This window comes from Penicillium maclennaniae, assembly GCF_028827695.1.
Source record: "Penicillium maclennaniae strain IBT 15551 chromosome Unknown utg000007l:1.0-4884863.0:1.0-4888362.0, whole genome shotgun sequence".
Classification (NCBI taxonomy): domain Eukaryota; kingdom Fungi; phylum Ascomycota; class Eurotiomycetes; order Eurotiales; family Aspergillaceae; genus Penicillium; species Penicillium maclennaniae.
Window position 1 is genome coordinate 3,480,494 of NW_026623219.1, and position 27,748 is coordinate 3,508,241.

Genomic DNA, 27,748 nt, shown 5'->3' on the forward strand with positions numbered 1-27,748 from the left:
ACAAGTCTCGACACCTATCATTGTGGCCTGAGCACGAAGGCCCCAAGCATGGTCTCCACTCTTATCGATAACCCGCAGAAAAACGCTGCGAAAAAAAAAGCCCGTTGCCGTGCAATAAACCTATCTCCATCTCCCATAGCACCCTTGAAAATGGCGAAGCGCAAGAGAAATGAACCTCTCAAGGACGAAAAGACTACCGAGAGCCCCGCCAAAACCGTCAAGTCCGCTCCCACTCCGATGCAAGCTCCAGATGCTGCTGTCACAGTGCAAGTAGTGACGGGCTCCTATGAGCGGGTGCTGCACGGTTTCACGGCTGGCCTTCCGGCTTCCAGCTTCAGTGCCAAGAAAGATGATTCCAAAGATTGCAAAAATGCCGTTCAATGCGTCGACACTTTCTTGTTCGAAGCCCATGGATCTGCAATTCGCTGTCTGGCGCTCTCTCCGATGCCCAAGGCCACCGACTCGCCGGACGCCCAAAAAGTCATCATGGCCAGTGGCTCGACTGATGAACGCATCAACCTCTACCAGCTATCTGCTGCTCCTCCCGCTGTCAACGAAGACTACCCCACGGTACCAACCCTGGCTGGAAACAAGATTCTTGAGAATCCCAAGAACCGCGAGCTGGGATCCTTGTTGCATCATACCGCCAGTATCTCCTCCCTGAACTTCCCTTCTCGCAGCAAATTGCTTGCCAGTGGAGAAGACAATGTGATCTCCGTCTCCAAGACTCGCGATTGGACTGTGGTCTCGACCATCAAGGCGCCTAACCCGAAAGTGCAGGGCCGCCCAAGCGGTGACACAGCTCCACCCGGCGCCGCTCCCTCTGGAGTCAATCACTTCGCAGTCCATCCGAGTATGAAATTGATGGTTAGTGTTGGCAAGGGCGAGAAGTGTATGCGGTTGTGGAATCTGGTGACGGGCAAGAAGGCGGGAGTCTTGAACTTCAGCAGAGACTTGTTATCAAGTGTGAAGGAGGGCAAGTGGAGCTCTGGAGAAGGCCGTCGTATCGCATGGAATGGTGCTGGAGAGGAATTTGCTGTAGCATTTGAATGGGGTGTCGTGGTGTTTGGTATTGTAAGTTGCATTTGATTGTTGGAGCATTGATTCGCTTGCTGATCTTTCAATATAGGACTCAACTCCCAAGTGCAGAGCTCTGCCGAGTCCACGAAGCAAGATCCACCAGATGAAATATGTTTCTCTGCCGGAAGGAGAGGATCAGAAGGGTGACGTTCTGGCCGTTTCAACGGAAGACGGCCGTGTCATCTTTTACTCTACTACCGAGCTGAAGGACGCCGAGGAAGGCGATGAATCCGAAATTCCTTATGCTACTCCATTGGCTCAGGTTGGCGGCAAACAAGCTGAGCTGCCCGGCCGTATCAAGGATTTCGAGATCTTGGGCCTAGTCGATCAGGCCAAAGAGATTCGCAACGACTTCTTGCTCGTGACTGGTAACTCTGACGGTGTTGTTCGCATCTGGAAGGTCGCTGCAAAAGATCTTGTCCCAGCCAAGCAGTCCAATGATAGGAAGGATATCACTCGCCAGGTCGGCAACCTCTTGACTACCTACGAGACTGGCAACCGCATTACATGCCTGGCAGCCTTTGTCATGCTCCCAGCGGAGGATCCATCCACACTTTTCGACTCGGAGGGAGATGAAGATGAAGAGGACGAGGAAGAGGAAGAGTCATCCGACGACGACGAATAAACGCTCGTTAGACCTATATGACCTTATACCCAATGTACTGTTAGACCCGATCTCAGTTGTAATTGTGATCGCCAAAAGCGAGCATCGAGCGATTTTACGAGTTCCAAAGTTCTTTGCGATTGTATGAGCACTTGTAGAAATTGAGATTATGAAGAAGGCAAAGATTTGGGTTGGGTGGCCACTCGTACCCAAATACCTAGTTTTGGTGAGGCCGCGATGCCACACAGATAAATCCCCGTGACTCACACACCATGTGAAACAGATCTGAACAGCACGAAAACTACAGATATAAAATCAATGATATTTCAAACAACCATAAACCTGGAGCATTTCGTAATTTGTAGACCATTTTTGCGTTGGAAGCAGACACCGCCCGCTCGCTCTCCACTGCACACAACCCCCACCACGCCCATTCTTTCATATCATTATCGCCCACCAGCAATTTTCATCCGACCCTTCAACTCCACCTTCCACCAACCCCGTCCACCTCCTGTCCTTGTTTCCCACCCTCCAAACTCGACGGACGAGGCTTGCTGCGAATTTTTAATTTCAACATGGCGACTAACGGTGACTTCTCCGACGAGTCGCAGCCCGGATCCCCGGTCCTCGATGCCAACAATGCCCAGGACTTCGATGACCAGGAGCCTCTCGAGCAGGTCGAAAAGCCTGTCAAGTCCGCTCTGAAGTCCGCTCCTGTCGCTGCTAAGCCCGAGCTCCCCGAGCAGCCCAACCCTGACACCCTGGATCTTTCGACACTCACGCCCTTGACGCCCGAAATCATTGCTCGCCAAGCTACCCAGAACATCGGCACAATCGGTCACGTCGCTCGTGCGTCGCCTTTTTTTCTTCCTCTCTCCTATGGAATGATATCGCTAATTGACTCTGGAAAATCTAGACGGAAAGTCCACTCTCGTGAAGGCCATCTCCGAGGTTCAGACTGTGCGCTTCAAAAACGAGTTGGAGCGAAACATCACAATTAAGCTAGGCTACGCGAACGCGAAAATCTACAAGTGTGACAACCCCGCTTGTCCTCGTCCGACATGCTACAAGAGTTACAGCAGTTTCAAGGAGGTTGACCCTCCCTGTGAGCGCCCGGGCTGTGAGGGCCGCTACAAACTTCTTCGCCACGTCTGTGAGTGTTACTGTGGAAAGGTTGCTCGTGGGAAATCCACTTGAACAAATGGCTGACGGTCAAATTTTCTTAGCCTTCGTCGACTGCCCCGGTCACGACATTCTCGTGAGTATTCTTTGTCAATTCTCGGCTGTAAAACGGAAAACGCCAGTACTAACGGGTTCCAGATGAGTACCATGTTGTCTGGTGCCGCCGTCATGGACGCTGCCCTCCTCCTTATCGCCGGAAACGAGACCTGCCCGCAACCCCAAACTTCGGAACATGTAGGATTTTGAGTCCAGCCAGTCATGTGGGTTTGTTACTGACCAAATGCATAGTTGGCCGCCATTGAGATCATGAAGCTCCAGCACATCATTATTTGCCAGAACAAGGTCGACCTCATGCGCGAGGAGGCCGCTCTCCAGCACTACCAGTCTATTCTCAAGTTCATTCGAGGAACCGTCGCCGATAACTCGCCAGTTATCCCCATCTCGGCCCAGCTCAAGTACAACATCGATGCCGTCAACGAGCATCTCGTCTCTCACATCCCTGTTCCTATCCGGGATTTCACCGCTTTGCCCAACATGATGGTCATTCGAAGCTTCGACGTTAACAAGCCCGGTGCCGAGATTGAAGAGTTGAAGGGTGGTGTTGCTGGTGGCTCCATTCTCACTGGTGTCGTCAAGGTCAACGACGAGATCGAGATCCGCCCTGGTCTAGTCACCAAGGACGAGAACGGCAAGATCCAGTGCCGCCCTATCTTCTCTCGTGTCGAGTCCCTCTTCGCTGAGAGCAACCCTCTGAAGTTCGCTGTTCCTGGTGGCCTCATTGGTGTTGGTACCCGTATTGACCCTACACTGTGTAAGTATCTAATGAAACAAACAACCCCGAACCAAAGGGCTCGAGACGGGAGCCCTCCATTGAGGGCTCAGGATACGAGGGCTGAAATTTTTATGATTTTCCAAGCTTGCTGACATATTGATAGGCCGTGCTGATCGTCTTGTCGGTTTCGTTCTGGGCCACCGCGGCCATCTTCCTGCCATCTACACTGAGATCGAGGTCAACTACTTCTTGCTCCGCCGCCTTTTGGGTGTCAAGACCGCCGATGGCAAGCAGGCCAAGGTTTCCAAGCTGGCTAAGAACGAGGTTCTGATGGTCAACATTGGTTCCACCGCCACCGGTGCCAAGGTTCTCGGTGTCAAGGCCGATGCCGCCAAGCTCTCGTTGACCTCCCCTGCCTGCACAGAAGTTGGCGAGAAGATCGCCATTTCCCGAAGAATCGACAAGCACTGGCGTCTGATTGGTTGGGCCAACATCGTTGCGTAAGTATCATTTTCGCTATATTTTCAACGTAACTAACGAGTCTTTACTATAGCGGTAACACCCTGGAGCCTACCCAGCACTAGATTGCTGCCTTTTTTGAATGACGTCCAGTCTCGGGTTGGTCGGTCTGGGGAGAGGTCTGGTTGACAAGAGGCATTCGTGTAAAGCAATATATTCCGTCAACAAATTTCGACCCGCCGGCTCTCGGGCTTACGCACTGCGATTTGCAGAAAAAGTTTTACGCTTACGACGAGTCGGAAAAGTGAAGACATGACATTTACAGATTCCCCCGACTGAATAGAGGAGGTCTATCGAAATTCTACTCGGTCACCTGCTCCCGATCTGCTTCGGCATACCTGGAGACGTAAAGTCCTAGAAAGCTGGCAGGTACGGGGTGGAGGATGGCGCTGGGTTAGGATACGAGTCACGTTGACGAAGAAGAGGTGCACTTCTTTCTATTTTGTGTGTTCTAGGGAGTTGTATTAAAGAGATTTTCTTTCTGTTTCCATTTCCTGCATTCGCGTGATCTATCCCTGGAGCCATACGTACTGGATGACCTCCACTGCCGTAAAATGGCGCGGTGGATGTTTCCCTGCCCAGTATATATTTTCTTGGAATTTGCGTCCTGGCGACGTTTTCAGCTCGAGCCGTAAGGCCCCAGATAAAGAGTATGATGAATCATGTAGTGATTAATGCTGATCTGCGACTTTGAGCCTTTTCCCCAAGTGGCATATTGGCCTTGCCTGGAGGTACCATATGAAAGGTTCATAGAATAAAGCCCGCGTGTGTCGCTCAACAAATGATTACATATAGAGACATGGGCGAACCTTGAGATCAGGGCTGAAGCGGAGAACAAGATGCAAACCCCATGAGCATCTAGGAAATATACATGGGAGCGGAAATATTGCGGCATTATCTTCATCGTACACTCGAGTGCTTCAATTTGGTGATTCCATTCAAGGGACTTTTGAATATGTCTTTGAGTACAATCTTAGACACATGGCTATTTCCTTTTGGAGATATACTCTACCTTTGAATAGATGTCCTTTCAGACATACCTGCTAAGAAACTTGGTCCTGGTTGTAAAGGCTACAACCATGATGGACTGGTCTATTGTTCACTGTTTAAGGAATATTGCAGCTCCAATAGCACGCAACTTAAATGTATATGGACGAAGCTGTCATGCAATTGTGTCAGGAGTCCCAATAGTGCGTGAATTGGTGCGAACCGGTTTCCGATGCCCTCGATAGCCACCCCCCGCATTAAACTCATCCCAGGCAAAGATGACAGAGATCAACTCACTTTGAGCCGCATGCTAGGTGACACCCTCTTACACTGCGTGTGCACTACGCTGACCTGCTTGGTTTCACTGGAGCTGGCTTGACAGTGCGATTTGTAGATCGGAGGGTATTCCATCTTCATGGCAGCGGCCCCGGATTGCGGGATCTGACTAAGGCACCCGGCAATAACAAAGTAGCTCCTTTGACCTTTCGACACCTCTCCCTCTGACATTGTCGCGCATCTGCATCATGTGGATTCTTGAGGTAAGCCTGATCATACTCTTCGGTCTTTCATTTCGACTTTCAACAGGAAACGCTCTCGTCAAAATTGTGTCCTGACAGGTGTCTTTTTTAGCAACTCGCGCGTTTCCTCGACCGGCCGCTCTTCCCATGGAAGAACGTGCTCGTGGGATTCTCCATCGGGCAGTTTGTCCTCGAGGGTCTCCTATCTCTCCGTCAATATAAGGTTTTGCAGCGAACAAAGGCTCCTAAGGTCCTCGAGGGTGAGGTTACTCAGAAAGTCTTCGATCAGTCACAGGTAAGTGGCATCGCGGAACACCAGGGGCGCTCAACAGCAAGCTCACAAAGGAGATGTGAATACAGGCATATGGTCGTGCAAAGGCCAAGTTCGGTCTCGTCTCAGGTCTCTACGGTCAAATCCAGAATCTCGCTTTCATCTACGGTGATGTCCTCCCCAAGCTTTGGAGCATCAGTGGTCTGGTCCTGGCGCGCTATCTTCCCGGTCAATTCCAGGGTGAGATCACCCAGACGCTTGTGTTTATCTTCGGTTTCAATATTCTCAGCACTATTCTCTCGATCCCGATTTCATACTACCAGACTTTCGTGCTCGAGGAGAAGTTCGGTTTCAACAAGCAGACTGTCAAGCTCTGGGTAACGGATATGCTCAAGGGCCAGATGCTCGGAATCGTGCTGGGAACTCCTATTATCAGTGCGGTGCTCAAGATCGTCCAGAAGACCGGCAATTCATTCTTCTACTACCTGTGGATGTTCGGCGTCTTCGTCCAGATCTTTGCTATCACCATCTATCCCATTGTGATTCTGCCCCTGTTCAACAAGCTCTCTCCTCTCGAGCCTGGTGCCATCAAGACTGGCGTCGAGGACCTTGCTAAGAAGCTCAAGTTCCCGCTCTCCGAGCTGCATGTTATTGATGGCAGCAAGCGCAGTGCCCACAGCAACGCTTACTTCTACGGTCTGCCGTGGAAGAAGCACATTGTCATCTACGATACCCTGCTCGAGAAGAGCGAGCCGCAAGAGGTCGTTGCTGTTCTGAGCCATGAGCTTGGTCACTGGAGCTTGAGCCACACCACCAAGCTCTTCGGTATTGCTCAGGTATGGCTCGCGCGTCTATGACACACCTTGGACGATTGCTGACACTTCGTTCAGTTCCACATGTTCTACATCTTTGCCCTGTTTTCTGTCTTCGTCAACAACAAGTCTCTCTACCAGTCCTTCGGTTTCATCAAGGAGCAGCCCATCATGGTTGGCTTCCTTCTGTTCTCGGATGCTCTTGCTCCTATGGACGCTGTCGTGAAGTTCCTGATGAACATCCTTAGCCGCAAGTTTGAGTTCGAGGCTGGTATGTCCAATCTTAAATCTCCATTCAAGGCGCAAATGTACTAATTGACTCTCCAGATGCTTTCGCCCAGCGCCTCGGATTCTCCGATGAGCTTGCTTCCTCTCTCCTGAAGCTCCAGATCCAGAACCTGAGCACCATGGATGCTGACCCTGTCTACGCCAGCTATCATTACTCGCACCCCATCCTTACCGAGCGTCTTGCTGCTCTCGGCTGGAAGGGCGGGAAAGTCACCAGCTCGAAGGCCGAGGATAGCGAGAAGCCCGTCAAGGCCGGTGACCGCGAATTGTAGACATGCACCAACTTTTGACGCCTAGAGCATCTTTCTCTTACTTATGAGGTTGATGAGAACGATGCCGGCGTAGAGTGGCGGGCAACAGAGAATGGAGATTTGATAGAAGCAAAAGGCTTGAGCTTCCCATTATGTATAGATTGAATTAAGTCAATCCGTCTATGATAACACAAAACCGACAACTTTTTGCCCAGACATGAGAATGCAGGTGATCAAGATCTAAGCCAAACCCGCACATATCCAGTGGCAGGGAAAGCCTCAAGAACAAACCCAAAAAGAAAAACTCCGTCCCAATGCAACAACGCCCACGGCTCAAACAGATCCAAAAGACACAAGCTCATTCCGAGTCACTTTCCGAAACAGTTCCCTTCTGGGCCCGGGCCTTCTTCTCGGCCAAGCGTCTCTCCTTCTTCAGGCGTTTGCGCTCATTCTTGTCAATAGACTCCTGCGCCTCGAATGCTCCCGCCTCCGTCTCAAAGCCCTCTTCGGCCATTCCGAGGTCATTACCCTGGTCCTCCTCGCCCTCGTTCTGGTTGACCGAGACTCCGGCGGCGATATCTAGGTACTCCTCGCCGGGGTTTTGCTTCGCGACAGTAAGATCACGGCCAAGGACTTCACCAGCAAGACCGGCTTCCACGCGCTTCAGGTTGTGGAGGATGAGGTTGGGAGCTGCGGCGGTGGTCCGCGAGACCGGACCGTGCTCTGTGATGCTGGCATTCGGTTGCAGAGATGGATCGTTGGCTGCGCGGCTCAGATAGGCGGCCAGGAAGTCGTGAGCCTCGGACTGGCTGATCGGTTTCGTGGTGTGCACGATTGTCGGCGGGAGAGAAGACGGGCCCTGTGCATTCATCTTGGTGCTAAGGGGGTGTGCGATAGCTTTTGTAGATGTGGTGAATGAGTTGTGCAGAGTATTTATAGGGCACTTGCTTTGCGGTCACGGCGTAGGGAAGTGAGACTTGGTTCTTTTGAAATCATGAAATTGGAAGCCATCGGCGCATCGCGACAAAAAAGTTTCAATGGCACTAGACCCAATCGGGTAGCATACTGGACTCGATCAATGCAAATGCTGAACAACTGCAGACAACTGAAATCAATCTTTAATAAATAGACTCTACTATATTCAATTTCCATGCTGAGACCTTCACAGCTCATTGAAGAACACAAGATCTCATATTATCGTCGTTGGAAAAATACAGGCGGGTCCGTGCCTGCGGCTCCGCGCTTAATTTTCTCTCGACTTCCGAACACCGCGCCTTGAAGTGCCAGCGATATCCCAACCCACCAATTCAGCCACCCGTCCGACTCTCTATCCTCAGCCAGATTCAACTTACTCACTATGCCCCGTATCAGCTGTAGGGCCCTGCCCACTCTCCGGACCCCGGTCTCTGTTCAGACCCCGATGACCAGGTCCGTCAAACACACCGCGACAACAAGACCCCTCGAACAGGCCACTAACAGACCAAATCATGATACAGAATCTCCCAATTCACACCACAGACAACAAGCACACCGTCATTCCTTTCATCTCGACCCTTCTCCTCGCTTCTTTCCACGCCAACCCGTTTCCGACCATCGCAGACCCTCCCCACTCCAATCACCTCATCTGTGTCCTCACTCCTCGCCCAGAAGCCTTTCCAGGCTCGCGCCTTCTCCGCTTCTGCTTCGCTAGGCGTGCGTCGTGTCACCTACAATCCCTCTCGGCGCGTCCAGAAGCGTCGCCATGGGTTCCTGTCTCGGAATAAGGCTCAGAAGGGACGGTTGACTCTTACGCGCCGGCGCATGAAGGGACGTAAGGCGATGAGCTGGTAAAACGAGTACCCAGTGTACTTTCATTGATATCAGGGACGGAAGTGTGGAGATGAATGCATATGGGGGTTATTCAGAGGAAGTGTGTTCTTGAGATTGGCTTGAGACGGGACTCTTAGGCTTCTCCGGCCTTGTACCATGTACCATATTTTTATATCCTCGACGAGGAATTGTGAGATTATACAGTATTTGAGCAGACTTTCGCATGCAGTAGACTCCCCGACGCGCAGACGCCTAGATGGAAGGTACCATCACAGTTCCGTAGCCATTGTATGTAAGATGTACTTTAGGTCTGTTGTGTCTAAGATCGCGGAACACGTTACTCGTCATCCATTTCTTCGTCACTGTCCCCTTCCTCGGAGCCGCTTTCGTCTTCGGAGTCTTCCTCGTCATCATCATCCTCGTCTTCCTCTTCGTCACCGTCGAGCTTGAGGCCGTAGTCATCCTCGAATTCCTTGAGGGGCTGGACCACCGGGGCGAAACCGAAGGCCTCGAAACCTTGCTTGAGAGGCTATGGGCAAAATTTAGGAAATGTTTTCTTTGAAGTGTTACGATGGTGAACTTACCTCTTCCAGAACATTGCCACAGGTGACGACAAGGTTAGCCGTCTTGGGATCAAATAGCGGCAGAATGATCTCTCGAAGAGCATCCTTAACCTCGTCCACACTGATACTCCGGACCTTCTTGAGCATCTTCTCCTTATAGTCAGCAGGCAGATTGCGCACGACCTGGCGGATGAAGCTGTCCTGCGCCGCCATAGCAGCGGTCATTTGCTCATTGGCATAACCAACAACGATGCTGCTGATAGCACCCTCCAGCATAAGAGGATCGAAAGGCGAAGCTCCAGAAAGGTGGTCTTCAACAATCTGCTTGCTGGCCTCGAAGGCCTTGTGAGCGTTGGGAGACCGATACACGTCGAAGTTGACGACACCGGTATCAATGTTATAAGCAAAGTTGGTACCGTACGCCAGACCCTTGCCACGGACAGCGACCCAGAGAGGACCCTCAACTGCATTCATGTATGCAATGGCCACCATAGCTGCCGGGAGCTTGGCGTCATCATATGAGTCCAGGCCTCGGGCAGTGGCGTAGGCGAAGGAGGAGTCGACGGTAGGCATGGGAACGATGAAAGACTTGCCACCGAGATTCTTGCCCGCACCGCTCAGTAGGTCGCGCCTCTTTGTAATAGGCTTTAGATCGGTGCTGGTGCCCAGACGCTCAGCGAAGGGCTTCCAAGCTGAGACGGGCTTGGTAAGCTTTTCAAGATCGGCAAACACAACGACTCGGACATTGTCAGGCTGGAACAGCGACTTGCGGATCTCCTCCATGCGGCTGACGATCTCCTCGGGCTTCTCAGCTAGCAAACGCTTGACGCGCTTGAGGTAGCGGGCCTTGACCAAGGTGCTACGCGCCCGAGTAATAGACTCCTCGGCATAATGAATCATGACATGCACCGCGGCAAGCATATCCTCGCCGCTGCGCTTAGAGTCAGGAACATCGGCCAGAAGTCGAGAGGTGATGGCGCGGAGCCTCTCGACGTCGAAGATGGAGTTCCAGGTAATCTCCTGAATCCAGGCAATGGCAGTCTCATACTTCTCGCGCTCAACCTGGAAGGACACACGCAGCATCTCGGAGTTTCCAAGAACGCGGGCAGTTTCCATGAAATAGCCAACGGTATCCTTCTCAAGCTCCACAACCACCTGCTCGAAGTCGATGGTCTTACCATCACGCTCAACGGGTATGTTGAAGAATGCCTCAGTGTACACGGACAGCAGAGGACGCAGCTGGACAGGAACAGACTGTGCAGATATGAGGACGGACATTTGCACAAAGCTACTTGGAATGTGCTCGAAGTGTATGAAAAGGGGCAGGCTCGAATCATCGGCATCAATGATCTTCTGGATCTCGTGATTAGGGCGTCCAGCCTTTAGAGCAGCGCCTGACAGGGCCGTGGTAGTGTTCATGAAATGAATAGATTCGGCGCCGGGGATTCCAAAGGCAGCCAGCAAATCCTTCGGGATCTCCTTGTCGTTTTCAGCCTTGGCCTTCTCAAGCTTGTCGGCAAGCTCCTTCAGGCCCTTTTCGCCAAGACGCTCCTTTTGAGCAGCAACGCGAGCTTCCTCGTCATTTTTCAGCTTTTCAGACAGCTTCAGGGATGGGACACCCAGAATAGAAACGTGAGGTGCATCTGCGATCCACTTCTTGATGAATGATCGCCACTCATCCTCCGTCCAGTTCTCAAGTGCGTCGTACCTCTTCAGAGAAGCGACATCACGCATGGTGGAGCCGTCACGCTTTCCAAACAGGAAGTCTGAAATGACATACTCCGCGAAGGACGAGGCAGAAGACTCAGTCGAGAACTTCCAAGTACGGCGCTGGCGGTCAATGCACTCTTTGAGATACTTCATATCGAGCTCCTTCTTCATAGCATCCTGTAAGATCTCGAAGAACCTCTTCTCAACCTGCTCGAGTTTCTCTGTCTCAACACTGGTTAACGTAAAGCGGACCTCGATGCTCGGGTGGTCTTCGGTAGCATAATAGACCGCACTGGCAATCTGTTCCTTTTCGACTATAGCGTTCTCGAGCAGAGACGCAGATGAACCAGCCAAGTACAAAAGGGCGACATTCATAGCACCAGCTATTAACAGTCAGTACCTGTATGAAGTGTAGTCCAAAACAAAAAAACTCACATTGAATGGGGTCGGTGCAATCCGGACCCAAAAAGCGGATCTCGATTTCACCAAACGACTCGTCCTCTTCGGGAAACTCCACCCTCTCAATGATCGACTTCTGCAGGGCAGGCACCTGCTTGGAATCGGTCCAAGGCCTCTTAAAGGGCGCATCTGGGCTAGGAATGACATCCATGATTGTTTCTTCAAATTTGTCCAAGATATCCAACATGTTGTTCTGGTCCACCTCACCGGTGATGACCAAGCACAAGTTCTTGGGCTGGTACATCTCACGGTGAAATTCTCTGATGCGCTCAGCAGACAAGACACGGAGTTGTTCCATCATACCCCCAGTCTCATACCGGAAGCCGTTGCCCTCGGGGTAAATCAGGCGACGGGCAGCCAGGTCAATCAGTTCAGCGGCATTGTTCTGCACACCCTGCATCTCGGAGTACACTACGCCGGCATCATTTCCAGAGCCATCGATGTGGAATACTTCAGTGTAGCAACCCTCATCGGTAAGTGTAGGGGCAATCACATGCTCGAGGTAAATAGGCAGAATGCGGGCAAAGCCTTCCCAGCCAGCTGTATCAAGAGTGTACGCAGTATGGTCGGTGGCAGTCCATGCATTGGTGTTGGAGTAAACACGGGTAGCTAGCTTGTCGAGGAAGCCCTTATAGCGAAAGTTGCGAGAACCCATGAAACAGAGATGCTCTAGAGTATGAGGAGCCCCTGAGTCATCGTGAATCTCAGTAGCAAGCACAAAGTAGCCATTGACCTTAGGACCAGGCTGGTCGATGACAACCACCCGCATGCCCGTACGCTGAGACTCATATTCAGTGAATTCACTCGGCGAGTAGTCCGGCTTAAACTGCTGAAGTAGCTTGAAGTGACTCTGTTGCGCCGAGGGCGACATATTGATCAATTGAGATCTTCCGGAGAAGATGTCTCGGCGAAAAATTGTCAAACTGATGTTCGTCAGTTACTATCTTCCGCATGTACAATTTTTTGATATGTGAGGGGCATTCAATGTCCGCCGGCGAGCATAGCTCAACGCGCGGGGCTCTAGAGGGGCCATATGCACCGTATCCACGATATGGAAAGTAGAATCGGGATCAAAACGCACACCACAGCGGTGATCGATCGCCGATGTGCCCTGCAGGGATTCATCGGATCGTGTGTGACGGCGGGGCAGACAGAGATTGAGAGACGGGATTGATGTCATAGGGAAGCACAAGGTGAAGGGATTCACTTACAAGGAGCGAGGAGTGCCTACCAGACTCAGACCACGCAGGCAAAAGCGAGACACGGTGAATTTGGGGATATGGAGAACCTGAGTGTGGCCCAGGCGGAGTGTCCCAGACGTTCCAGAGTTCCTAAAGTTGGGTCCCGTTTCTTACAAAGCGAGCGGTATCCTTTCCCTTGTCTGGCTTGGGTATATGTGTGGTTTTTATATATAAAACTAGACCGCCAATTTGTATCTCCAGGCTTATCGCGGTTTTCTCAGCTTCTTTCAGCTTCAACTTCGAGTCGTATTTACACACGTGGGGCGGTGACGCCCAAGTCACGGGTTGTTGACAGCTTGCCGCTTCAGCTCCGAACCACTACTTGCGACTGTAGCGCTCTACATTTCAGCCATGACACTAGACGACGAGACCGTGTGTCACTCGGTGCTGAAATTCGTCACTGAAGGCACTTACCCCGAGGAGAATGTGGTGGCCGCCGAGTTCCCTGTGACAGCTCTCGCGAAGGAATTGGAGCTCATAGCCAAGGCTCGCGAACAAGTTGAGGTATGCGGGCACCAGTGACAGACTGACCATTTCGTTCACTAATGGGCGCCTTTGCCAATAGAATGAGATCAGCTCCCTCAGCAGCGAGAATACCTTCGACGCCGATGATTGGATCATTCAGGCCAAACATCTGCATGCAGACATAGAACGATCGCGAGTCACTGCACGGGAGATCATTGCTCAACATGAGCACACCAAACCGCTAGAGGCCAAGGTCAAGGATGCTCGTGCGAAAGTGGGCTTGATCGAGACGGAGATTGCCTTCAACCAGGCTGTCGCGGAGACTCTAGAGGAGGTGCAGCGACTCTGTCACCGGTTGGAAAGCGGGCGCACTGCTCTTGTGCAAGGACAGGTCACCGTGGCAATTGACAATTTGGTAGCCGCGGATGCCGCCATTGGAGGAGATTCGTTCTTCACGAACACAAATGTGATGGGCATTCTTTCACTTGAAGTATCGCGATTGAGACAGGAAATCGAAGAGGCGTTACGTCTACGCTGGCACGACCAGTTGAAGGTTGACAGGGAAAAGGGCGAGTTCCGGGTCACCACGCCGGAGGGTCCGGACTCGCTGGAAAATATGATTACTGCGCTGTCACGGTTGGATATTCTCACGTCCGCCAGTGATCAGTTCCTGAAGGATCTCATCTCGGTGATTATCGACCCCGTACTTTTGCCTCGCAAAGATGGGAGCAGCTATGCCGTTACTATCACTGAGGCTGGTGTCCGTGTTGAATCCAAGCCTTCAAAGGCAACCGTGGCTGACATTCTCAATCGCATGACGGAACTCCTGATCTATCTGCGACAGAACCTTCCAACTTCTACGATGGATGCTTTGTCACCATCGATGGTCTCGGCTATTACCTCAAAGATGATATCCGGCTGGCTTTCATCTGCCATCCCCACGGATCTTTTTGGTCTAGATGACTTTGAGGGTATTCTGGACCAGGCTTTACAGTTTACGAAAAACATCGAGTCCTGGGGCTGGAGAGGGCATGAAGAGCTTGTTTCTTGGGTTAATCAAGCTCCTAGATTGTGGCTCACTCGTCGTCGGGTTGACTCGCTTGACAGTGTACGCAAGGTTCTTGCGGCCAGTAAAGGAACCACCAAGCAAGTCGAGCGGATTGAGATTGAGAAGGTCTCCCAGGCTGACGGAGCTTTGCTTGAGAATGCTACCAACGACGATTGGGACGCGGGCTGGGACGATGAGCAAGAACAAACGCCAGCTGAGCAGACTAAAGACACTCGACCTGAGGACGATGACGATCTTGATGCATGGGGATTAGATGAAGACACCCAGGTAGAACCCAAGCAAGATGCCACTGCCCCCACCGAAGATGAGGATGCAGACGACGCCTGGGGCTGGGGCGATGATGACGAGGAAGAGAAAGGTGGGAATCCCTTACCATCCCAATCCGCCGCAGCATCGAAGCTGGCGAATGGACCAAGCACAAGAGAACTCTTCCTCCAAAAGAGAGGTCACTTTGAGAGAGGTCTACACGGTCACCGATATCCCGGATTCCGTCCTTCAGATCATCCAACGGCAGATCACAGACTCAAAGGACATTGCACAGCCACCGTAAGTCTCGAACTTGATGATGTACCAAAAAATGGAGGCTTACAAGTACACAGACACTCGAATTCCCGTGTTGCTTCGTCTGGTGCTGGTCTACTAGCACTGCCAACGCTGATCTTGGCGATGTTCAAGGCTACTTCGTCCACATTCTACTCTTTGAAGCTCAACTCTGGGCAAATGTGTCTCTACAACGACAGCCTTTACTTGGCCGATCTGGTTCGAAAATTAATTGAGGAACACGACCTCCCCAGGCTCAATTCCGACGTTGAAGCTCTCGAAAAGTTCGGCAAAGTTGCCTACAGCAAAGAGATGCAGATGCAGAGCACCATTGTCACAGACCTCCTCGATGGTGCGCAGGGTCTCAGTCAATGTTCGGAGCAGCCATATAAGTCAGAATGTGAGAGCGCTATCAGTGCGACCGTTGACCGAATTCGCGATGTCTATAAGGAGTGGCAGCCCATCTTGTCGCATTCTGCATTGCTGCAATCTATCGGTTCTCTGCTTTCCACTGTGATTAGCAAGATCATTATTGATATTGAGGATCTGGGTGATATCTCTGAGGATCAGTCTAAGCAATTGGTCTTGTTTTGCAACCAAGTGTCCAAACTGGAAGATCTCTTCATGCCTGAAGCCACCGATGACGCCGAAGCTTTACCAGTCACTGCCGTGTATGTGCCGAGCTGGCTTCGGTTCCAATATCTAGTCAACATCTTGGAGAGCTCCCTGGCCGACATCAAATTCTTGTGGCTAGAGGGTGAATTGGGCCTTGAGTTTTCTGTTGACGAGGTCGTCGATCTGATTGAGGCCCTGTTCGCCGAGTCTGACTATCGTCGCCGGGCCATTTCAGAAATTCGACGGGCTCCTCGGGGGTAAATGTGTGTCTAGCATTCGAACTCAATACCATCACCATGCATGATTATATTCCCATCTCGCAACTTGCGTAGAGCTATGTAGACGAACGCATCGCGGGGCCATCTCCGCGCTTTTTGCGGTAGTGTGCCGCATCGGTCACCGTATTTTTTTCTCACCCGCGAAGGCTCGTTCATTTTGCGCCAGCCACTATAGCAAAGTCTAGAAACGACCACATTGCCTCATTTTCGCCCATAATGAGTGAAGAACAGGTCTCGTCTACCGCTGAGGCTGTGCAGCGACAAGTTCGAGTGCAGCTCTCGAGCCAGCAGGAGGATGTTGCTCTGCCTGAAAGCACAGGTCCCATCCTCGTTCCCACTGGTAAGAACTTTTACGGCCCACTGGAAGCCAGGCTTTCGTATATGCTTCAGATATCTAACTCTTAACATTTGCTAGGTCTGCGTCGTTATGCTCTGTCTACCCTGGTGAATAACCTTCTGGGCAGTGAGAAGCCTATCCCGTTCGAGTTTTTGATCAACGGAACCTTTTTGCGTACCTCGATTGATGGATATTTGACCGCCAATGGTATTTCTGCTGAGACTACCCTCGAGATTGAATATGTCCGAGCTCTTATCCCCCGCTTCACATCGCATCGTTCCAGCATGATGACTGGGTAAGCGCTACCGACGTACTCTCTGAAACTTCGCCCGCCGCATCTTGGGCTTCCGGCGCCACCTTCTCCAAGGGCCAGGAGAGAATCTTGTCAGGAAGTTACGATGGTCTGCTTCGGATATGGAACATGTCGTCGGAGATCATTGCGACCTCGCCTGGGCCTACGGAAGGTGGACACACTGCGTCTATCAAGGCCGCCAAGTTCGTGTCTCCCAATCAGATTGCGTCCACCGGTCTAGACCGCTCTGTTCGTTTGTGGAAGTACACTGAGAACGATGAGTTCTCCGGCAAAATTACTCCTCAGCTGGAGCTCTACGGACACAAATCAGCGATTGAATCTCTGGCTGTACATGCGCCTTCCAACCGTCTTCTCACGGCCTCAGCCGACCACACTGTCGGCTTCTGGTCCACGAAGAAGGCCGACGGCGGTCCCGCTCCAGAAAGTCTTCTCCCTTCCGCAATCGGTCGGACTTCAAAGCGACGCAAGCTGAACACCTCCGTCAGCACGCCGCAGCGTGGCCCGTTGTCCCTTCTTTCGGGCCACACTGGCCCTGTCTCCGCCGCCATCTTCGACGCAAGAGATTCCACCGTCGGATACTCGGCCTCTTGGGATCACTCATTGCGAACATGGGATCTAGTTACTGGCGCTCTAGTTGATACCCGTTCTACTTCCCACTCTCTTCTCTCTCTTGAGCACCTTCCCGAACATCACCTCCTGGCAGCAGGTACCTCTGCCCGACACATCACCTTGATCGACCCCCGAGTATCTGCCACTACCGTCACGGCCTTGACGCTCCGAGGACACACAAACGCCGTCGTCAGCCTCGCCCGCGACCCTCACAGCACCTACGGTCTCATTAGTGGTAGTCACGACGGCACATGCCGAATCTGGGATATCCGTTCTACCAAAACCGACAAGGACGGCATTGTCGGTGAGAGCGTTTATTCGATTGGCCGCAAGAGCCTCGAGGAGGAAGGCAAGGCCGACAGCAAGCGCGTGGGTGGTGAAGGTGTCAAGGTTTTCAGTGTGTGCTGGGACAAGGAGGTTGGCATTGTCAGTGCCGGTGAGGACAAGCGCATTCAGATCAACCGTGGCGAGGGTGTCTTGTCTACGAAGCAGTAGATTGCACATATTGGCTAGGCGTTTGAGATCCGGGGTTTGTTTAAAAGTTTCTGTTCGTCTGTTCTCGATTCAGCCTTTTCTTAGACCCACAAGTGTGGATATGCTCTATCGGACATATGTGTAAATCGAGTCTATTTTGATTTATCATGCTCCAATTTTTTCAATGTTAGTCTTGAGAGTAGGCCCTGAAGACTACAAAACAGGTCGACGGCACCTACATTGTCAGTCCTGTCAGCGTAAGACAGTATATGCAGAGATTACTAGGGCTTGCCTAGAAAGAGTATAAGTGTTCAGAATATGCGTCATTGTTTCCACGCCAATTGGAGATACAATACAGAGGTACCTACGTACCGGATTTCCTATGCCACGTCTTGGCGTTTTCTTTCCGTTTTAGTGCTCAGACCTCGCCGCTTTTTGCTCACTGAGCATCACCTAACGCGGGCACCCAGCTGGCGGGGACCCAGAAAATCATGACTAATCCTGGTCCCCGTCAGCTCTCGCACTTACTGGAGTGCATATGTGGTACCGCCACTTGGGGGGTCTTGGCATCGCCATTTGGAAAACAGACTAAGCCTAATTAGGACTCCAAATGGCGGCATCACCCATTACCTACGGTATTAAAACAACTATATTACATAGGGGTTTAGGGTAATTTATTATCGCTTATACTATACACACGTTCCACTACACACACACATACTATTATTATGACTTCTATCTCTACACTGTAGTACAGTATAATGTCGACAGAGATAGATAAGGAGGTAAGTGCTTCCTAAGCGCTTATTAAGCACTTACTTTAACTAATAATATTACCGCAGATCCCTCTCACTATCCTAACATCCACGAAACGCAATCCCTTAAAGGCACGATATATCGAATTTTCACAAGACCTACCCGAGTATCCTCGGACGGCTATAGATGGCTTTGTATACGTGATATCTCTACAACCAGAGACATCCTTAAGTAATACTACCCACCTAGAGATGGAAGTATAAGTGAAAGAGATAGTGTAAACTGTAAGCACTTCCTAAGCGCTTACTAAGTGCTTATCTAAAATAACTAGGTCCAATATAATATGCAACAGAATCATGGACACCGTGTGGCTAATTCTGAATCATTCCTTAGTGATATAAGCTATTTTCATTCTTTATCAGCGTGCACTGGCGTTAAGATATGCGAATGGGCGTATCCTAATCTATAATATATATGTTATTCGTATGTAGATAAGGCTATTTGGCAACGTATTCAAGCCTATCGATATAGAGTTCTATATCTACCTACAGAACTACCCCAGAGGAACGCGATTGGGTTAGTAATAAAGCGCTTATTAAGTGCTTATTAAGTGCTTATTTATTATAGATATTTTAAGGTGCATTAATAATAGTTCTTTCTAGATAGCCCTCGGATTCTATATAAGCCAATACTTGAGATATGTTAGCCAGTGATCTATAAAAGTAGATCTAATGTAAGTGCTTATTAAGCGCTTCCTAGGCGCTTAGTTACTTATATTCTCTAGGGACCGCTCGGACGACTAAGGATATATATTCAATATATAAACTATACTAGTACTATGCTAGAGGAGCTACACTTTCGGTCCCAGACTATACCAGACACTAGAGAGGTTAATATTTAGCTATTACGTGAGCTATTTGAACAAAAAGCAACGATTCAGCAAGAATTATATGGAACAGTTAAGAGACAATCTATAAGGATAGTATTCTGCGATAAGGGATCCTTATAAGAAGCACTTACCAAGCACTTACTAAGCGCTTATAGAGTACGATCACCCACAGGGCTCTGGCCGATTCAAAAAGCTTACCTATAAGGTTAAATTCCATTAGCTTATACCGCGAGATCTTAAAGTACGGCTATACTTTATATTCTTCTTAATAGGCGAGCATACGTATCCTCCTCCGCCGCCTAGTAAAGCTCCGGAAAAGATTCTTAAGGGTATCCTTAATATTATTAAGGCTATACGGGATCCCTCATTGACAACGAGTGAGTCAAGCGCTTTCTAAGCACTTAATAAGCGCTTACCTAAATTAGGTAAATTCCTAGTCAGCCCAGCCCTTCAAACCTTCTGCCAGCAGCATCAGGCTATCTCACTACCTAATATCCATCAAAGTTTTAGTACTACTGATCGGATAACGGCAATAATACGAAAGCAACGCCTCCTAAACTTTCCTGCCGGACAGGATATAAATAGTGTGCTATTTAAGATGGAAAGAAACCAGAACATATAAGTAAGTGCTTATAAAGCGCTTAATAAGTGCTTTAAGGAGTATACTGCTAATAATTGCAATTATAGGACTACGTCTAACGCGTCTTTATAGATAGCGATCATCAATAGATGATTATCTGTATAATAGCTGAACAGGTAGCCTTACTTATGAATGGTGAGCTATTTAAAGTTAATATAGCGTCTAAACGCCTACATCGTCATAATCTACATAAGGTAGTATTCGCGAGGAAGATTAATGATCGGCAACGTGGTAAGTACTGAAGCGCTTACCAAGCACTTAGAAAGCGCTTAACGGAAATAGTGATTACCCTTTGTTATATCTTCACAACACAGGATTCTACAGAAGGATATACTCTCTTATTTAAGCGGGTATTTAACTATATTAATCAGCTTATTTCTAAACCTTATACCTTTCGATGTCTTAGTCAGGATAGTACGGGTATCCAGGCTATTATAATAGATATAGACTTAAAGTAATACGCTAGTAAGTAAAGTTCTTTCTCTATATATTTAATAAGCGCTTATGAAGTGCTTATACCTACTAGGCCTTAGTGCTTTTCTTCAAGATCTTGATATAGAGAAACGACAAGGAAGTGAACTTATCGCGTAACAGATTGTCTTCTGTTAAATTCACTTCCTTCGAGGTATTGATAAATACCTTAAGAAGGAGACTCCTTTCCCTCAAAACGCTCGTTCTCCTATGCGGTCGATCCTTAAGGCTAGAAGCCTAGAAGAATATAAAGAGATCCTAGGTTGGATTATTAAGAGTAAGTCTAGGCGTTTATTAAGTGCTTATTAAGCGCTTGTCTAATAAGCGCTTATATTTTTAGATTTCTCGACTTATCCATTTATTTGCGAATAGGCAAAGCATAAACGAGCACGATGGATTCGAGAAGGTCTATGCTAAGGTTGCTCGCCTATTCCTAAACCTATCTTTAGGCACCTACGGAAGAACACAAATACTATTAAACAAACCCATTATAAATCGAATATAGGTAGTCGACGACTAACTTTATTATAAGCCTTAATATTATAAGTGACCTAAGCGCTTACGAAGCACTTAAGAAGCGCTTAATAAGTACTTCGCTAATAAGATAGTGGCTTTTATATTAATTATCGCGATATTCAGCAGTACCAAGCATAGATAACGCGGGGAATCCGACTAACTTACCGCGCTAGTGGAATAAGCGCTAGCCTAGATTCCTAGATGCACCGAGGTTTATATATAAATCTAAAAGCCTACTTTTATACACTAACATTATACTATATAATAGTTGTGTCAAACCAGCGAAAATAATTCAATAAACAAACTGAGGGTGATCTAGCGCTTCGGTTTAGCGAGAATACCTCTACGTCTAGTGTTCCTCGTGTGATTCGGTCGTCATTAACACGATCACCTAGGTCGTCCCGTCGGTAAGTACTTATTAAGCGCTTACCAAGCGCTTGGTAAGCACTCTGCTTACTTTACTAGATTAACTAGTCTTCAGCAAGTTATAACAATAAATCAGCAGGCTTTAGCGGATAATACTATAATCTAGCAGCTCCAATTACAAGTATAGATTGACGAGCTAGAAAATAAAGCCCTTCAGAGAAAGGTTAAGCGAAAACAGCATAAGCTTAAGTTACTAGAGTTAGAAGATCAGATAAAGAAGAGGGCGGTATAATAATAATAATAGGAAAGTAATTCCTAGTATTTAATAATCGCTTATTAAGTGCTTACTTTATATTATATTAGAAGTTACCCTAGAATAATAGCTTATATATATTAAATTTATATATTATCTTAGAATACGTATTAGAGATAGATAGTTTATTATTATTATAATATGGGTATTAGTAGATATGTAAGATATTAGCCTAGTTCATAGCACTAGAGGTATCGAAATAATCGCGGAGATACTAGTAGCGATTAAGGTTTGTAGGGCACTCTATAATAAATATAAGTTAAGGACTTAAGCGCTTAATAAGCACTTGATAAGCACTTACTTCCGGGTCGAGGCCTATCTAGGTATACCTAGCAAGCAACCCAAGGGAAAAGACTCTTAACGTATCTAGTATCAACTAATGCTCGCTTTATCTGAGAGGGAGAAATCTTTATCTTAATTAGTGTATAAGCGCTTGCTAAGTACTTAGTAAGCACTTACCCGCAGGGTATTCGTCAGAGGGACCAAAAGAAGAGGCCGAGGTTCTTACTGAGGATCCTCAGTAGGAACTTCAGTAAGACCCTCAGTCTAATCCTCAGTCTAATCCTTAGTAGGATCCTCAGTAGGATCCTTAATAGGCTTAGCACCCTCAGTAGCATCCTCAGTAGCATCTTTACCAGAAGAGCTTGATACGTTCGCTTCCATTAGGTTATGATATCACTCTACTCGATTATTAGTATTTAAGCGCTTAATAAGTGATTAGAGAGTGCTTACGCAGAGCTTCCATCCGTTTAGTAACAGAGATATTACTAGTACGCTGGTTAACAGTCTCGCGGCGGTGGCTGGCTTTAGCGAATATAGAGCCGTAAATTACGGGTCTCCCGCTCAACCTAGCTATATATTAGTTAAGCGCTTAACAAGCGCTTAGGAAGCACTTACCTTATTCACCAAACATCCTCTAACTCGGCAAAATGCCTCACCAGGCACCACCTTCACCTTCGGTGGGTCAGAATTGTCCTTTAAATTTATTAGTAACTTGAACAAAGCGCTTAGTAAGCGCTTCAGAAGTGATTTTCTTTCCGAGTAAGAAAATCAATCTCTCACTTCGCGCGCAGATAGTGGGCTTCTCACCTCTTTGTATGCCTCGAATATCAATTTCCCCGGCCTTCCCAGCCTCCAAATAGTCTTTGAAGACCTGCTCATCGCGCAGAAATGCAGGATGAACCATATTGACACTATTGCTTAGTCGAAATCAGTATGTGAGACCCAAAATAGGTGGAAAAGTGGGTCTCTGACGTGGAAATGTGAAGAATAGGGAGTGGAAGAAAGTGAGTCTTTCAGTCCACTGAAATTCAAATTCAAGGGGCTACACCCGATTAGGCTTAGCGTGTTACAAACGGCGATGCCAAGACCCCCCAAGTGGCGGTCTCACCTGCATCCTCCACTTACTGTGAAAGGGACCTAGGATTCTAGCTTATATAATATTTTTTTAGCGCGAAAATATTTATTTACCCCTTTAGAATATATCATCTCAAGGATAGGCTTAAAATAATAATATTTTCGGTCGGCTTTTATATATATATAAAATATAGGATATAAGGATCTTATATAGGATAAAATGTTAGGATATAAGGGTAAAGCTACCACGAAGCACTTCGTGGCCCCTTTAAGTCCGTGGGATCAACCTTAATCCGGCTGGGTCAGTCGATGCCAGACAAAGGTGGAAGGTCAAAGGTCGTAGGATAGACTATAAGCAGATATAGCCTAAACGAAGACAGAACCACAGTCCTGAGGATCAAAGAAAGAAGGTAGAGATGACTTTGGAAAGTGGACAATGACTTGAGGAAAGTAGAACTGACTTCAGGAAAGTAGAACTAACTTCAGGAAAGTAGAACTGACTTCAGGAAAGTAGAACTAACTTCAGGAAAGTAGAACTGACTTAATTCTATCTGCTAGAAAAGAAGGACGTATTTATAGGCTAGGATAGCCTAGAAATGACGTCTAGAATAACATACAAATGACGTACAAACACTAGGCAGCAACATAATGAAGGTAGCAAAGAAGGGAACCGAAGAGAAGCAAAAAGAATGATGTCAAGGATCGACGGTCTAAGCCACCCCGAAAGCACCCCCGCAGGATCAGGCTATGCATGCCTAAAGGTGGACCATTTTACCTCTAAGGGAAAGTGGTCCGCCTATCCTTAAGGGGACCGAGGGTCGAAGTCTGTTCACCGGGGTACGAAGACCACAGTCGAAGTCCGCGGGCAAGGCATGCCTGAAGGCACCCCCGAAGGAACGGACCATTCATACCTGAAGGCGGACCATTTACCCCTAAAGGAAAATGGTCCCGCCTATCGTTCGGGGGAGGGCCGCGGACCAGAATCAGAAGTGGTCAAAACATCATTTTGATAGAAGAAAAATCTGGTCACGTGATTAATGCAATCTGGTCTTATATGTTGAATATAAGGATAGATCTTTCTATGTAGCATTGGTCTATATTCCAATATAAAAGAATAAAGATTTTATTATAATATTAGGGTAATAATTATAATATGAGTTTTTTATTAATAGAAAACTTAGTATATAGTTTAGTAAGGTAATTAGATAATATTTAGTATAAGTCTATATAAAGCCTTAATAAAATCGTATATAAGCGCTGACTAGGTAAACTGGTTTCGAAATCCTCTGTACAGGATTGATAACAGAAGGTATTTTAAGTTGTAATTTACAGCTGTATGCCATGAAATGAGGTTACTACCTGCTGGAGCTGAACGCAAGATTTGGTGTTCGTCACTGTAAAATCCTCGCCCTTGCCGCCAACCAGGCAGGATAAGTATTGGCTGCTAATATCACTATGAGAGGTCCTCTGGCCTAAAGAGACACCTCGTAAGTGATGACTAGCACACACCGCGCAAAGGGAGGTGAGGAGAAAGAGTTCTCCCAGCAGATCATCAAGTTACTTGGCGCTAGGTGGTCTTCCCCCTATTCACATGATTTGTAGAGACCAACAATAGAATTCCATGGAATTACATGGGCTTTCTTTCCATACGCGTACTATAACATTTTGTCACACATTACTGTAACGTACACGTCGCAATTTACTGAGCCCCTCAGTTTGATGCGGCCCGCTCAATAAATGGTCTCCGCTAAGGTCTTGGTGGTGGGCCGAGAAAGAGAGTCTTAGTGTGTACTAGTCAAGGCGATTTCGAGAATGCCTATATCTAGGGGGGCAAACTGTTTTTGAAATCCACTGTATCCAAGCGCTGAGGGTCCAAGTAATTGATTGAGTACACTAGGAGCTCAAGGTCTGGGGGGATCGATAGCTGTCATTCTAAACGTCTCATCTGAGGGGAGAACAGTCTTGGTTCATATGTATCCACGACGATCAGAAGGCAACTGGTGAGGCCGGTGGGCTGTGCCAAGGCGCCCCTGAGGGGTTGGTGCATAAAAGAAACCCTGGATTTTCAGCTCCAAGGCGCACGCCGATCCTACCAAACACGGGCCCCCGCAATTTCTGCCTCGCAGCATGACCCCGATAAAAAGGCATTATCCCCTGGCTCTGAGTATTCCACACCTCTAAATGCATCCCAGAAACGACTATGCCAGGAGAGTCTGACCCCCGAGATGATTCTCTTCCCTCTGAGTCCTTAATGGGGAATGTGGAGGGACTATCAAGTGAAGAGAGCGCTGAAAAGAATCGAGTCCCCTCTGATACCCTCCGCCGTGCGCCCCATATTGTGATCCTGGCCCTGCTCTATGCAGTGGTTGCAATATTTGCCTGGGCAGCTCTCTGTATACTGAACCATCGTCCCATCGGGGCTCGAAGCTACCAGCCCAACCTTGGCTCCAAAACCGAGTTGGAGGATTATTTGGGCGGTGCCAAAAGGCAGTTTCGGTACAACCGAGCGTCTTCTTCGGGCTTCTCGAATATGCCAATCCCTGGCTTCGGTTCTGACCATCCCGTTGACTTCCATGGTCTGCTCGTGTGCAGCAGTGGCCTTTCTCCAGCGGCGAGCCAAGCAAAGCTGGCATGTCCCGACATTAAGGCAGTCTATGGCATTGGCTGATAAAGGTTGGAATGACCCGGTGCTCATCACAAAACTCATTGCAGGAGGGTGGAAGCGATATGGCTCCGTCTTTCTCGTCTTCGCCTTGGTACTAAATCTTATTGGTGAGGAAGAGAGGCCCTGATGCTGGATTTTCGATACCTGCTGACGCTCCTAAAGGCGCTTCTATCGCGCCGTTTCAAGGATTATTTGTATCATACAAGTCGATTAAAGTTCCTACCAAAATGAGCTCGATGGACTTAATTGACTTGGAAAAATGGATTACCTGGGCCGCGGACCCAATCCATGATAATGATGTGGCAGAACCCGCAACAAAGCTCAGGTCCCGACTGATCTCAACCAGCAATTCAGACCCTCAGTTCAGGCTTTGGTCTAGTGGAGAAGGTTGCACGAACTCTACTGATGGTTCGAATCAGGCATGTAACAAGTCTGGTCAGTCCACGTTCGGAATCATGCCCAATATAAGTGATCCTTTCTGGGCCCAGCCCCCAGTCGGGTTCCGGACTGGGTTATGGCAGCAGTTTGCTCCTCGAGTTAACTTCACGACCAAGTATGACAAGATTTTAGCGGATGATTTCCCGAAGGACTGCAGAGATGAACCAGGCGCGTTGTTCATTCACTACGAGAACATGACTGATATCGGTGGCTACATCGTTGATATCTGCATGCCAGGTGACCAGAAACAGTCCCCATGGAAAGCTACTCGCAAAAGACAGGATTTTAGCGAGGAGTTTATACGTCAAAATGACTCTGGATTGGAAGGGGGAATATGAGGGTGGAAACGAACTGGGGGAATATCTATCCTTTGCTCCAGGCAAATACTCTTTCAAAGTCACACTCAATACCACGGCAGGCTACTTTGAACTTCCAAATTACCAAAATGGCCAGCTACCTGGTCCACTTCTCGATGATCCAGATAATGGTCAAGAGAAGAATTGCGGCGCACAGTGCAGGTTTCAATCTCAGAAAGCTTCAATTTATTAGAAGAAGCGGTTCTCTGTCGGGCCGGTGACCAACAGTACCGAAGTAGCGCTGGCAAACCTTACTGATTCCCTCTCATCAGTGGTAAGCAAGGGCCCTCTTCTATATACCACTCTGGCTCTATTCACCACGGGATCCTACCTCGACATAGAACATACAGCTGCTCAAGCATATCACAACGGAGGGCCAGATGAGTGGGGTGGATGTATTGATATACCACCTTTGGTCCAACTACTCCATGGAGAAGACGACAATCGCGTCTCACTGGACATAGATCCGTGCATTGATGGTGCTAATACCAAGGGACCTGGGCTCCTCAAGCTGGTAGCTGACTATATCTGGCTATTCTCTGCTGAAGAACGGGATCTACCCTATTATGATAACGTCATCTCGCCTTCGGCAAAGCACATAGAGAATGCTTTCACGGCAGCAGCATTCATGGCCGTCGACGAGTGGTTGCAATATGCCTCTACGTGGAGTGATTCAGAAACAAGTGGTTCACTGAATTGGGATTTGGGCGTCGACCAACAAGTCCCAAGTATATCACATGCCGGGGTGTTGCTTATATCCATCTTGCTAGCACTCTATCTCCTTTGCATACTAGGACTTTCGCTGTACGCTGCGTGGACGCCGCGATGGACGAACCAGCTTGACTCGTTTGCAATGATGCGTATAGGTTCGGCGGCGCCAGACCGTTTCCCACTACGTCTAGCGCATAATTCAGACGAAGTCAATGATCTTGACCAGCTGCCCGGGTGGATTGGAAGCACCACAGGCGTGGAGACAGACAAAACTTGCGTAAGCGAGTTGGGTCTTGGAGGCGAAACAGCCCTGGAAGGGAAGAAAAGGTATCGGTGCTATGCAAGGGGGGAGCGCAGCTAGCCTTGTCATTACTATATTGTAAAGGATCTATGTGTTCAGGATAGAAAGCCTGTCGGTTAGGTAAGAAAGGATGTCTGGACTAGGTGTAGTATTGTAGAAGCAAGACTGATTCTTGCTAAGTCTAGATTAATTGGAAACCCTCTC

General features: G+C 48.6%; 11 protein-coding genes across 11 annotated transcripts; 8 read left to right on the forward strand and 3 right to left on the reverse strand.

Annotated features, from left to right (window-relative positions):
• Positions 1 to 150: 150 nt before the first annotated feature.
• On the forward strand, positions 151 to 1,705 carry N7477_008528 (putative 60S ribosome biogenesis protein Mak11; the record flags this gene model as incomplete). Its single annotated transcript, XM_056970191.1, has 2 exons — positions 151 to 1,074; positions 1,130 to 1,705. 2 exons carry the CDS (start codon positions 151 to 153, stop codon positions 1,703 to 1,705), a joined length of 1,500 nt encoding a protein of 499 aa, XP_056820223.1.
• A 554-nt stretch (positions 1,706 to 2,259) lies between these two features.
• N7477_008529 (translation initiation factor eIF2 subunit gamma) lies at positions 2,260 to 4,222 on the forward strand (the record flags this gene model as incomplete). The annotated part of the gene is made up of 7 exons (XM_056970192.1): positions 2,260 to 2,533; positions 2,601 to 2,837; positions 2,911 to 2,942; positions 3,005 to 3,100; positions 3,155 to 3,677; positions 3,802 to 4,138; positions 4,192 to 4,222. The coding sequence occupies 7 exons, from the start codon at positions 2,260 to 2,262 to the stop codon at positions 4,220 to 4,222; spliced, it is 1,530 nt and encodes a 509-aa protein (XP_056820224.1).
• A 1,446-nt stretch (positions 4,223 to 5,668) lies between these two features.
• On the forward strand, positions 5,669 to 7,305 carry N7477_008530 (zinc metalloprotease; the record flags this gene model as incomplete). The annotated part of the gene is made up of 5 exons (XM_056970193.1): positions 5,669 to 5,683; positions 5,775 to 5,957; positions 6,023 to 6,769; positions 6,824 to 7,016; positions 7,073 to 7,305. 5 exons carry the CDS (start codon positions 5,669 to 5,671, stop codon positions 7,303 to 7,305), a joined length of 1,371 nt encoding a protein of 456 aa, XP_056820225.1.
• Positions 7,306 to 7,642: 337 nt separating this feature from the next.
• N7477_008531 (uncharacterized protein) lies at positions 7,643 to 8,155 on the reverse strand (the record flags this gene model as incomplete). The annotated part of the gene is made up of 1 exon (XM_056970194.1): positions 7,643 to 8,155. One exon carries the CDS (start codon positions 8,153 to 8,155, stop codon positions 7,643 to 7,645), a length of 513 nt encoding a protein of 170 aa, XP_056820226.1.
• Positions 8,156 to 8,641: 486 nt separating this feature from the next.
• On the forward strand, positions 8,642 to 9,114 carry N7477_008532 (mitochondrial 54S ribosomal protein bL34m; the record flags this gene model as incomplete). The annotated part of the gene is made up of 2 exons (XM_056970195.1): positions 8,642 to 8,712; positions 8,781 to 9,114. 2 exons carry the CDS (start codon positions 8,642 to 8,644, stop codon positions 9,112 to 9,114), a joined length of 405 nt encoding a protein of 134 aa, XP_056820227.1.
• Positions 9,115 to 9,430: 316 nt separating this feature from the next.
• N7477_008533 (putative zinc metalloprotease) lies at positions 9,431 to 12,696 on the reverse strand (the record flags this gene model as incomplete). The annotated part of the gene is made up of 3 exons (XM_056970196.1): positions 9,431 to 9,622; positions 9,678 to 11,749; positions 11,802 to 12,696. 3 exons carry the CDS (start codon positions 12,694 to 12,696, stop codon positions 9,431 to 9,433), a joined length of 3,159 nt encoding a protein of 1,052 aa, XP_056820228.1.
• A 721-nt stretch (positions 12,697 to 13,417) lies between these two features.
• Positions 13,418 to 16,016, forward strand: N7477_008534 (uncharacterized protein; the record flags this gene model as incomplete). The annotated part of the gene is made up of 2 exons (XM_056970197.1): positions 13,418 to 13,570; positions 13,638 to 16,016. The coding sequence occupies 2 exons, from the start codon at positions 13,418 to 13,420 to the stop codon at positions 16,014 to 16,016; spliced, it is 2,532 nt and encodes an 843-aa protein (XP_056820229.1).
• A 233-nt stretch (positions 16,017 to 16,249) lies between these two features.
• On the forward strand, positions 16,250 to 17,787 carry N7477_008535 (WD repeat WDR12/YTM1 family ribosome biogenesis protein; the record flags this gene model as incomplete). The annotated part of the gene is made up of 3 exons (XM_056970198.1): positions 16,250 to 16,373; positions 16,449 to 16,665; positions 16,764 to 17,787. 3 exons carry the CDS (start codon positions 16,250 to 16,252, stop codon positions 17,785 to 17,787), a joined length of 1,365 nt encoding a protein of 454 aa, XP_056820230.1.
• Positions 17,788 to 22,275: 4,488 nt separating this feature from the next.
• N7477_008536 (uncharacterized protein) lies at positions 22,276 to 22,903 on the reverse strand (the record flags this gene model as incomplete). Its single annotated transcript, XM_056970199.1, has 2 exons — positions 22,276 to 22,373; positions 22,807 to 22,903. 2 exons carry the CDS (start codon positions 22,901 to 22,903, stop codon positions 22,276 to 22,278), a joined length of 195 nt encoding a protein of 64 aa, XP_056820231.1.
• Positions 22,904 to 25,324: 2,421 nt separating this feature from the next.
• N7477_008537 (uncharacterized protein) lies at positions 25,325 to 26,514 on the forward strand (the record flags this gene model as incomplete). Its single annotated transcript, XM_056970200.1, has 3 exons — positions 25,325 to 25,657; positions 25,725 to 25,845; positions 25,901 to 26,514. 3 exons carry the CDS (start codon positions 25,325 to 25,327, stop codon positions 26,512 to 26,514), a joined length of 1,068 nt encoding a protein of 355 aa, XP_056820232.1.
• A 107-nt stretch (positions 26,515 to 26,621) lies between these two features.
• Positions 26,622 to 27,520, forward strand: N7477_008538 (uncharacterized protein; the record flags this gene model as incomplete). The annotated part of the gene is made up of 2 exons (XM_056970201.1): positions 26,622 to 26,663; positions 26,726 to 27,520. Coding segments are annotated over 2 exons (837 nt in total), but the record flags the coding sequence as incomplete, so codon positions are not given.
• Between the last annotated feature and the right edge of the window lie 228 nt (positions 27,521 to 27,748).